Genomic DNA, 12,336 nt, shown 5'->3' on the forward strand with positions numbered 1-12,336 from the left:
ATCCATTAATCATTTTTTCTTCAAATTTCTATCTCTGAGTCTCCTATTGTACATAATGTACACTCGTGAATTCATCCTCAATGTGGATAAGCAATTTCTCCTCTTTGTATGTACTTGGTTGTAAGTACTCCACTTTCTTTCACAACTATATGAAGAGCATGTCAAGCCCAAACTTTTCACAGCAAAATGCTGCAATTCTGGAGTCCCATCGCCAAATTGAATTCACCACTCAACTAATATTTATATAAGAGACTTTAATTAGTGCGAAAAAATAATTTTTAAATAAATGTTTAAAATATTAAATAAAATTACTTGGAGATCATTTGACAATTGTATCCTTTGCTTGTTGTAATCCAAAAAAGCCTTCTTTGTTCCTAAAAGGTACCAATTGTATGTCAGCATTTGACCTTTCAGTTACATCACTTATTAGCCGATCTATGCAATGATACAACCCAACTTTATTTCAGGGTTTGAAGACTTGTTTTCTGTATATTGATATTAAGGATTTAGGTGGTAACCAGCTGCATGCAAGTGCCGGTGAAGTTGTAGCTTCCACGTATCATCAATAATATTCCAAATTTTCCTAAAGCTACCCTCTTCGTCTCCTAAGTTGGAGGCAATCATTTCTTTGGCTTCATCTATGACATTATAGATGAAACCCATTGTTGACTTCTTTTCAGTATCCACCATCATTAAAACTTGAACCAAAGGTCTAGTGGTTGTAATGACATATAAGATACTTTGTCAAACTCTATCATTTAAAACAATCTTTCTATTCTCTTTTCCCTCGGTTTTCTTTCGCCCAAACACAACTCAACCACTATGTAGATGTGAACATAGCCTCTAAAGGTTGTCTAGCATCCAGCATGCTCTCTAAGGTCAAGTAAGCAATGGAAAATTTTGTTACTACTAACCTTAGAATATATTTCTTTGAAAAAAGAGATAGAATCCAAAAGTGGTTGTAAAGAAATTTGGTTATTTTTTGCTTTAGTAAGTGCATTCTTATGTTGAGGTAGTGTTTCATGCTTCTCAAGATTCAGATCTATACAATGTGTAGCACATGGAGTCCAATATAGATGTTTCCTCTTCTCCATAAATTTGTTACCTGCTGTCTTGTAAGCACTTGCATTATCTGTCACAACTTGTACAACCAAATGTTCTTCAACCTCTCAATAATACTATATAATAATCAAAATATGAACTCAACATCTTTGACCTTGTCAAATGCTTCAACTGACCTTAAAAACACAATACCACAAGGATTATTAATGAGAATATTGATCAGACTTCTATGTTTGATATCAGACCACTCATCTGACATAATTGTTACTCATGTTTGGGCCCAAGTCCTCTTAATATCTTCGATGCTTTTATTAGTGCTTTCCAACTCCTTCAGAATCAATGTTCTCAAATCATACATGGTTGGAGGTTTGAACCCTCTCCCAAATGCTCCAACTGAACGAATCATGTTGTAATAGACAGGTGATGTTGCAACATTAAATGGAATTGTATTTTCGTAGAAAAATCTACCTATATCCTTATACACTCTTGTCCGTGCCTCCCTTGCATTTTCTGGGGTCATCTTCTATGTAGTAGGAGGCCTATCCTCTGTGTGTCCACCATATAATGATCCATCGGCCTTCTAACACCCCTATATGAAATGGGCTTCATCGAAGAAGATGAATCCCTAACGCTGCACTCACTCCCATAGTAAGAGCCAACATCAACTCTATCCTCAAATTTCTTCTGTGCAAGATGTTTTAAAGTGGTAGACTTATTTATGTATGACTTTATCTCCTCCCTTACAGTATCAAGAACTTTGGAGCATGGAGCAACATTCTTGTGAGATCCTGAAAGGTGATCCTTCATCCTAGTCACACCACCCCCTTCACAACTTTATCATAGTAGTTGCATTTTAGATAGATATGTGTTTTATCACTTCCCCTTACATCCACCTGAGTGATATGTTTCCATGCTGGATCTTTTCTATGACTTGATGCAGCTTTATCCTTACTTCTGACCATCCTTGATGAGAACAATATATTACTGCAATATATCGAATCCCTAAACATAATACTTCACTTATTTTATATTAAGAAAACTTATATAAAGCATACACTCATGAAGAAGTGGTGGGGGAAAGAAATATAGGGGAGCCTATATCCCTCGCCCGCATGGGAGATCACGACCCACTACACGAAAATGACGAAGAAGAAGGGGGAAGAGGAACAAACTCTTACATTTTAAAATAAACTAAAAAGAGAGATTACAAAACTTTACAAACGACGACGACTTGCAAACTTAACATTAAAGACGACACCCTAAAGTTGCTGCACTTGGAAGAAAGATACAGGTGGAGTGGCACTTGCAGAGAGACGAAGAGATTAGAAGCCAAGACAAAAGGTTGGAAAGAGCCCGCAGGATTTCCAGAGGGGATGAGAAAGAAGACGGACAAAGCTCGCAAGCTTTTCCAAGCAAACCCGCGGGTTATAGCTTTTCCAAAAATAACATTTCATTCACTCTTTTAAAACAATACAATACCCCCCATATATATATGTATGAAAGGGGAATACAAAGAGACTCCTAATAAATTCCCATTGGAATTCTAAAAGACTTAGCATTAAACCCAAATACTTTTCATAAAAAAAGCCCAAGCCAAGGAACCGAAGAGGCAACCACGGGAGCTAAGGAGACCGCCCGGAATGAAGGCGCCACAGTCACGGGAAAGAGCCCAAGCACGGAAAACCAGCGGCCGGCCGGAAATCCAAGAGGCAAGGCACGGAAAACAGTAACCCAAGGGAGGAAGCCAAGGAGCCACCGCATGGGAAAAGACATTTCTTGGAATTCCAAAAGCCGGTTTGAAATTCCAAGATACCTACATAATTAAAAACATAAAAAGCATAAAAAATTTATTTAATATAAGATAAATATGAACTAAAATCATAGCTAATAATGAGCTAACCCTTAGTTCAATAAATGAACTAAAGACCAGCTCATAAATGAGCTAAAATTTCAGCTCAAAATGATTGAGCTTTTAAACTCGAGGGAGGTCAAAATTGATTTATTTTGGACCTGAGTTGACCCCCCATTTGTCTACATCAAGAAGCAGACTAACACTAATAACTATTACTAAAGATGATGAATATAACAATATACTGATTTGTCGGGGGTCCAAGGGGGCGCTGCTGCGAGGGTTTCCGGGGGCGCTGCTGCGAGGGTTTCCGGGGGCAGCACCCCCGGAATAAAATTTTATTGTAAGAGTGAAAGCGCAGCAAAAGCGGAGTGAAAGCGCAGCAAAAGCGGAGTGAAAGCGCAGCAAAAGCGCAATGAAAGCCCAACAAGAGCGTAACAAAAGCACAACAAAAGCACAGTGAATGCGCAATAAAAGCGTTGCAAAAACGCAATGAAAGTGGCAGACAGATCGATTGTGGAATCTTACTCAGTAGAATATGGATGTCCTTATTGCAGAACGCTCCGATCTTGTATTTCCATGAAGAATAAGAGCTTTCAGCGGTTGGTCGAAGGAGACTCCAGCCCAACTCGCGTTAGAAGATAACTCCAAGCAATAGGCAAAGAGCAACTCACGGTGGAAGGAAGCCGACGCCGAACGAAGAGGGAAAAAAGGTCGCTCGAAGAAGATGGTAGAAACCTGTTTTCGGGAAATGACGGAAGAGCCCGGGAGGGTTGGGGGGTCCGAACCGAACAAATATATATTAGGTTAGCTTTTTATTTTTTATTTTTAGAGGCGGACGCCTCTAAACCTTGAGGTGAGGCGGGCCTTAGTAAACTTGAGGCGTACGCCTCAAATCCTGAACGCATTGCGTGGGCTTTGAGGCTTAAAGGTGCGAAATTACGTTGAGGCGTGCCTCTTTTTGCGCAATTTTAAACAATGACATTAGATGAATGTACTGATTTGAATGCAAGCAAAGATGATTGATATAACATATTTGTGGATAACAACAGTTGGTATGTCTTGAGTACAACAGGTCTCCTGTGGACTCGAACACAACACGTACAAACAATTGTAGGAGATTTGTTGTTTGTAGGAGATTTGTTAAGTTGCAATAGTCCACCTGTGAGTAATAACAAACAACGTGCAACAGGTACAAAGATCTACAAGCTACTGTAGGACCCGATACATGCTGTCGACCAACAAGTGGAGGGAAAGCGACAATAAATGCAGGTCACCGGTGGTCAATAACAACATGCAGATGAACACACTGGAAGGGCACCTATAACAGCGACGATTAAGGCTTTGTTTGGGACGGCTTTTTCATTGCTTTCTAAAACGGAGTTTTAATACAAAAATAAAAAATTTTGTACTAAAACTCTGTTTTAGAAAGCAGTAAAAAAGCCGTCCCAAACGAAGCCTAAGATGTACCCCCCATGTCACTGGTGGTCAACAACAACATGCAGATGAATACAATGGAAGGGCACTTATAGCAGCGATGATTGAGAGGCAGCGGGTGTGGCAGCCCCCTCCCCCCCAATAAGCATAGAAGCGTGTTCACTTTACCTTACCTGAAAGTTTTATTGATTACTACAACTGAGTCCTCCAATTGATGATTCGAAAAGGCTTTGATATTGACAGTTGGGTATAAAGGTGACCCGATATATGAAGGAAATCCATTGATATGTCATCAGAAGATTCTAGTTGTGGCATGAAGCATGTAAAGTTGAATAATTATGTTGGGTCAAAGAATGAATAGTTGAAGAAGAAATACGTCATTCGATCATCTTTATTATTACTCCCGGAGAAATATTGCTTCCTTTGAAGGGGGAACAAATATCTGGAGATCTAAGTCGCACAGTTCAGCGTCATATATGCACATTAAAATGCATAGAATTAAATGAAGCAGCGGTGGAATGGAAGGAGCCATTCTTGGTTGCTATGTCAAGAGCTACAGAAGAAGCTCCCATACACATACCAGATATAAGAATTTCATTAGGACATTGAAGATGATCTTGCATCCTATCATGCCCATACTTCGAGTAGATCACCTTGTCATAAGCCAAAGAAGCCTAACGATGCATAAGTCAAGCCTTTGGTTTCATTAGATTATGATGCCTCATTTATCACAAAAGGGTTTCATGCAATTTGAATGTCCTCGTCTAGTCTAAGCAAGGACTATATGACTTGTAGATTTGATTTCCCGAAGAATGTGAAAGGGGGCCTGCATCAGAACAATGAGGTCATGACAGTCGGGTGACAACGCTACGATTCACCTGTAAGCAAAAATAGGGAATCAATAGTAAAAATCACGGATCGCTGAAGCGTAATGTCGCGCCACCGGATCTGCAATATTCATACAAGCAGATAGAAGGTGTCTATAAATCCCAAAATAAAACCCCGCACATTTGGCAGCAATGGTCACCTATATAGCCGGCTACATCAAAAAATACAAAACACCCCTTTGCATTGCATGCAAGTATTTTAAAATGCCCCTCATATATGCATTGCTACATGCATGATAATTCATTTAAACTTACTATCCAGCATTGTGAGATGTAGAAAATGCATTGCATTTACATACTAATATGTTGCATGTGCATGTGTCGTAACTTACATAGTACGAGCATGTTATCCGACTTTGTTGTTGCATGTTAAAGGACCTCCCACATGTTTTTATAATATGCAGGGGTTTCACTCCAGTGTGTCATTTGACACTATATTTACATTCAAATATACCCCCGCATGCATTTATAATAAGCAGAGAGTTTCACTCCAGTATCTCATTTGACACTACAATTGTATTTCAAAGATCGTATCTTGTATACACGCGAATGCATCATGCAATATACATGTAACAACATATACCCGCATGGGGCCTGACAAGCGTGTTGTAAATACACATGTGATGTCTGAGGTTATTACATGGGTCAAGTGATAAACTTAAGTTCAAGCCCGATCCTCATATGCAAGTGGATAGGAGTTGGCACGGCTCGAACTGTTAAACAGATATATGGCTGTGGCATTGACAAGAATATTTGTTTTAGAGTTCATATTAGGCCTTCAAAGCACATAACAAAGAAAATTTGCTCATAAATGCATAAAGCTTGCAACGAACCCGATCCTCTGCAGATAAGTAGGTATAGTCGACAATGTTCTATAAGTAAAAATGAAATAACCAAGAAATATTTCAATAATAGCCGTGTTGAATGTAAATTTCAATTGGAGGGATTAATTCTCAATATTTTATCAATGGCACCAAGCCTACAATGAACCCGATCATCTGTCGGCAAATAAAACAAAGTCGACAAGGTTCAACTAATAAAACTCCCTGATGATGATCATGTTAACAGAAAATTTCAAACAGAGGAGGCCACAAACATTTAAAAATACCTTCAAATGCCCATCAAAAATAAAAAATACAAGAATATAAGATATTTAAAATTAAAACTAATTATCAAATACTTAAAGCAAAATCCATCCACCCTTCGCAATAATTTACCGAAGTGGACAAATTTAAATATCACTTCAGCTCACAAAGAGTTAATATCTGGTCTAGAATATCACTATGATTCATTCTAAAACAGTCTATTGCCAGCAAGGACGTGGCACGTGTCCTCTAACTAGTGGTTTTTTCGCCAAATGTCACCATACCGTGATTTTTGCGGTTAAATGACACCACAGGTAAACAATTATAACCGAGACCCTCTAAACTGAGTGGTTTTGTCGCAAAATGGCATCATTATATTATAGTCATACTCAGTGCTAGTATGCTCCCAAATGATATTAAGTCCTTGTGACATGAATTAATAGAATATGCTTGATAGGGCACAAGCCCCTCTGTTAGCTAAGGTAGATTCAAATTTATCCCCTTAGATAAATACTCACCCTAAGTCTACAAGGTACCCTTAGACGAAGCAACCCCTGACTGCCGACAAGGATCCTTCTATCAAGTTGGGTCTACTATCTCCTACAATTAAGTAGACCAGGGACTACAATGGCCCGAGACGAAGGAATCATGGGATCTGGATCGGACTCATCATCATTCCCCCCCACCATCCACTTTAAGTGTGAGATGATGAAATTTTCAATTTTATATATCAAACTCTCAATTATCTAAACCCATATTGCTACTATATGACGAATATCACGTATCTTAGGATATGATGTATTCATTTGATGACTAGCCTTAATTCGAAAGTTCTCTCTCATGATTGGGAGGGGTAATTAATTATAAGGGCTTATGCATATAGGAAACCAGAACTTAGATCATAAAGTCATTGCAAAATGGGGGAGAAATCTCTAGGTAGTTTCTTATTCTCAACCCAATCTGTCTTCTGAAAATTTACCCCAGAACTTAATTCATTAAAACTCCTCGAAAGAAGCAGGGGAGATTGGGGCACGAATTTTTGAGCCCACAACATCACTTCCATAGAATGCCCTAGCATTAACACAATGTATTAAAGGATTCATGTTATGATTATTCGATAAGTTTTACATTGGCTGTCGACTACTTAACGCAACCCTCTACTCTTCTAATCCAGGACTTGAAATCTGACAATGATAATGTTAGCATATCTAGTATAACATAAAAAAAATAAACATAAACTATCTAGTACATGGTAAAGCTTCAACTATTCAATACAAAATGTAATAGGATTAGCTTCTTTAGGGGTTTATCTTTAGTCTTTAATATTATCATTAAATATCATTGCTTCTAATTCTGGCCGATCAAGAAAAAGATTTGTTGTTTACAATATTCTCGTATCATTAAGGGACTAAAACCCATCTCCAGCAACATCCCACCTCTTGTTTTCTCCTTTCGTATATACTTGAGTTTTTTTTATAGAAGATAAAAGTTTGTATTCCCATAAACTAAATTTTCATCTCATGATGGAGTAATTTTGTTCATTTTCATTGATTGAATGAATGCATATGTGCTCTAATTTCTCTCATAGCAAAAGGAGGATCAAACATGACCAAGAAGTTTTATGGTGATTGGTTGAAATAGAGTTGCTGAAGCTCTATGAATCAAACCATCACATTTTTGGATTCATTATTCACCTATCATGCAAAGACTCTTGGTCACCAAAGTCTTCTAAACAAAAAATTTAGCAAGCTTTATATTAATCATTCTTCTCTTTCCTCATTTGAGAAATAATGTTTCAATTGTGCCTTCTTCATATTTAAAATTTCTAAATCCTTTGTGGAGAAACCTGTTGAGTGTCCTCTTGAATCCATTCTTTACCTGAAAATATTCAAAGAATATACTACAACAACAACATCAAGCTTTTGTCCTACTTCGTTTGGTCTGCTACATGAATCCTTTTTCGCCATCATGTTCTCATTTAAATCTAATAAAGAAACATCATTTCTAATATTTTCTAACAAAGTCTTTTTAGGTCTACCTTTACCTTTCTTAACATAAGTTAAATCTAATACCCTAACTTTCCTAACCGGGTCATCGGAAGGCTTCCTTTTAATGTGACAAAACCATCTAAGGAGACTATCTCTAATCTTATCTTCCACTGGAGCTACTCCAACCTTTTCACATATGTGCTCATTTTGTATCCTATCTCTATGGGTAAAGCCACTCATCCACCTAAAGCATCCTCATCTCTGCAACAATTAACTTAGTATTATGCTTCTCTTTAAATGGCCAACATTTGGCACCATAAAGCGCTGATACTATAAATCTGGCTAAATAGTTTTGTCATTTTTTTTCTTTACAGTGTAAGGCCAAAATTTATATTCTTTACTTAACACCTATTTTCCATGGAATTCTGTTTAATCCGCTTTGGCTTAGGAAGATTTGCTTGTGCATATTATTTTCTAAGGAATTAAAAGGGTAAACAAATATTGGTGTATATTTAATCAAACTGATGCAACAGATTTATTTGAAAAAAAATTGACATAGGAGTTGATACAGACTATGAAGCTAATGAGAAAATGATCAAAATGATCTATTGACTATTTATGAAAGACCAAAATAATCTTCCATTATATTAAAAGATTATTTTGGCCTCTTAATTTTTTAAAAAGAAGTCAAAATAGTCCCACAATGAGAGTATTACAGACTTAAATGATTTATCATTTTGATCCTTTTCTCTGAAGCTAACCTATTTACAAACTTAAATGATTTACCCCATGCGTTTAATCTCTTAACTACATGTATGCTAGTTTTCGGTTTCAGGTGTCTGGCTTGAAGTCTATAACATCGAAGCACTTAGCTCTGGCAAGCCAAATTATCAGTTTTATTTATGCTATCATGCCAGGTAACATGCCTTGACCATGAATTTTTCTTTTTGAGTATGCTTCTTTGGTTTTCCCTTTGATATGTTATTAGTAAGAGCTGATTAGCTTTGCTCTCTAGAGTTCTCCTTTTGGCTTTTATTGATAGATGCATGCATTTATTCTCATTTTCTTTTTTATGGTTTCATCATATGCATTGACCTATGAGTCTGTAATGCTGTATGATTTAGCTCTATTAATTTGTATGATCATCTAGGGACCTAAAACAACAGTGTTCCTTGTTTTATTGAAAGCTTTCTATAAATTTTGATGATTGAAATTTATATTGCAGCTTAATGTTACATAAAAAAACTATATATGTTTGTTGCCGTTGTGGTAATGTTTGATTTCATGCTGACATTTCATTCAGTTTGTAACAAAATTGAAATGAAATTTGAATTCTTAAACCTTGTGGATATTTGGTTTTCATTAAGAATTTCATAGAAGACTTCATTATAATTTGCCTAGAAATGGTGTACAGCGCTTATCATTTATTATTCAAGGTTAAATTTTATCTCATATCTATATCGTTTTGAACTTATCAGTTGTTAAACATGCTTTAGATAATGCCTCTTCTTGGCACATTCTTAGTCTTTATCTATCAGCTCTCTTACAGCTTAGGTGAATGTGTATGTTACTCTTAAGGGAATGTTCATAAATGTAGAATTTAACACACTCTAGAACCAGCATTTGGTTTCTATGAAAACATTGACAACATGTATTTTATTTTTCTTAATGAAAACTTCTGTGGTGGTCGTAAGGTGTATATCATATGGCCAGTCTGGTATTGGAGGTACGACACCTTGGATAAGGTTGAGAATTCTACCCGTTGAACTTTCATCTGCTATCCCAATATCTGTTTGCAGAAGCTGCATTATGATGTTTTCTTGTGGGAAAAACAAGGCATGGATCCGCAGAAAAAATGGTTAAAAACAAGTAAAAGAGTACCGAGTTGGGAGTCCTTTTCTTTTGATGTCACATATGCATAATGATTATGATAGCCATTTGAAACACATGTAACTTTTTGCATGGTTTACTCCTATTTATTGTCAATCATTGTGAATAACTTTGGCTTATTCTTATACCCAAGCTAGCATTATTTAGGTTTAATAAGTAATATTGACCCCCGTATATGTGTCACGGTTAAGGGACCACACCGAGGAAGACAACTAACTGACACGTTGCTCGGAGCGAACATTAGAGCGCCTCGATCGTGCATTAAACCCCCAAAACTTCATCCATTTGCGAAACCGGTCACACCGATGCATTCAGTCACGAAAATCACAAAAAATGATTATATAATATCTATTATATTATACACACACACACACACATATATATATATATATATATATAAAATAAAAAATTATTATAATTTTTATATCATATCAGCCAGCTACCAAAACTGTCGTATCCCTACGTGACTGTAGTGGCGAAGTAGATGTTTCGTCAGACATAAATAATAATAATAAAAGATTACACACTCGTTTTTTCGTAGTTACACGTTGCTCTCGACCCCCAACTCTCCTATTCTCATTGTCCTCCTCTCTCTCTTCCTGCTCCTAACATGCGACCCCTAGCGAACACCTCCCAACTCTAGTGCCCGACAACATCCCCAATTGCCGATCTCCACTCCCACAAGGCTGATTGTCCCCTTTTGCACTTTAGCTTCCGCTCCCTTCCTCTCTGTTCGTAAACCTAACTTTCCTTCCCTCAACAATTAAACGCAATAGTTCCTCGCCTCAACCAAACTGCAGCCTAGCCCACCTACTATCAGCCTACAGCTCTTCTCCCGAGGCCAAACCCTTCTCCCCTATATAAACTCAACATTCTCTAGTCAAACAAATCTCTCCACTTCTCCCCTATTTTCTCTCTAACTAAGAACTCAAAATCACCTGCATTCCATATCCAACCACCCAATAGGTACTCACATCCTCGATCTCTGCACTACCTACCCACTCAGCTACACACACACCTAACCTCCATTTCCTATGTATACTCTCTCTCTCTCTCTCTCTCTCCCCTCTCTGTTATTATTATTATTTGTCACGACCCGGTCCGGTGAGCTTACATAGGCGAGGCGGGAACGGAGGTCGGACTGTAGACTAAAATATCTAATTCCTAAAACTATCACCTTAACATTTGAAAGAGCCTCTAAAACATCAAATTTGAAAACAAATAAATATAAAATCATTGATATTCATAAAGTTACCTTTCTTTAGGAGCTCATCTCATACAGTATACATTTTCACTCATTCTACTCATTTTGGTTTAAAGTAATTACATCTGAAAAATATTAACAACTAACAGTAAGCCGAAGCTCAGTAAGTAAGACACGATTCTAAATTACAGTAATCAAGGAAAAATGAACAATATGCTATATATCACATTTTATTTAAAACATAACATAAATTGATTTCTTATAAATATATCATTAAACGTATCATGTCATAAAACCATATATTTCTTTATCATTTCTATATTCATATCAATATACTTAGCTTTCTCATTTCGTATATATTACAACCGTCACAGGAGCCACCATCTAGTACCATAAAGGTATTCCTTTACAATTTCCTTTTCCATATCCTTTACCATTTTAACGTGCACGAGTACAGCGTCCTCAGCTAGTACTATAAGGGGGTGAGCTCCATCAATTCAGCATGCACATACAAGCATTCAATAATAATCATAACATAATCATATCATCTCATTTCTATAGCATATGAACTTTGCATAATAATGCCATAAAATGTAACATATAAATTTCATGATCAACATTAGACAAGAGTAAAACTTTAATAAACATGTTTGATCTTTCAAATCATATAACTTGAGAGAAACTAAAGTCATTATTGTAAACAAAGAACCATGTATACTTACAAGAAATTAGGAAATTGCTTCTCTATGCTAGTCCTCCTTCCTTAGAGATCACCACAAATAACACCTATAAGAAAATATTTTAATATTCAACGGTTAAAGTCATACCTGTTAACGGCGAATGGTGTACCATGGCGCAAAGGTCCATTTGGAGCCATGACGCATAGCGCACGGCGCGGCGCGCGCTATTTTGAACATGGCGCAAGCTATATAAA

The 12,336-nt window shown here is 36.9% G+C and overlaps 1 protein-coding gene across 3 annotated transcripts in view; it reads left to right on the forward strand.

Moving 5' to 3' along the window:
- LOC110094821 (vacuolar protein sorting-associated protein 54, chloroplastic) overlaps positions 1 to 12,336 on the forward strand; it is a 99,016-nt gene that overhangs the window by 59,627 nt on the left and 27,053 nt on the right. For 2 of the 3 annotated variants that reach the window (XM_028692764.1, XM_020820151.2), the window contains exon 14: positions 9,144 to 9,225. In XM_028692764.1, the coding sequence (XP_028548597.1) occupies positions 9,144 to 9,225 (82 nt within the window). Of the gene's footprint in view, positions 1 to 9,130; positions 9,226 to 12,336 lie in introns of all 3 variants that reach the window. The other variant, XM_028692765.1, reaches the window with a different exon arrangement.

This window comes from Dendrobium catenatum, unplaced genomic scaffold (assembly GCF_001605985.2).
Source record: "Dendrobium catenatum unplaced genomic scaffold, ASM160598v2 original_scaffold_273153, whole genome shotgun sequence".
Lineage (NCBI taxonomy): Eukaryota > Viridiplantae > Streptophyta > Magnoliopsida > Asparagales > Orchidaceae > Dendrobium > Dendrobium catenatum.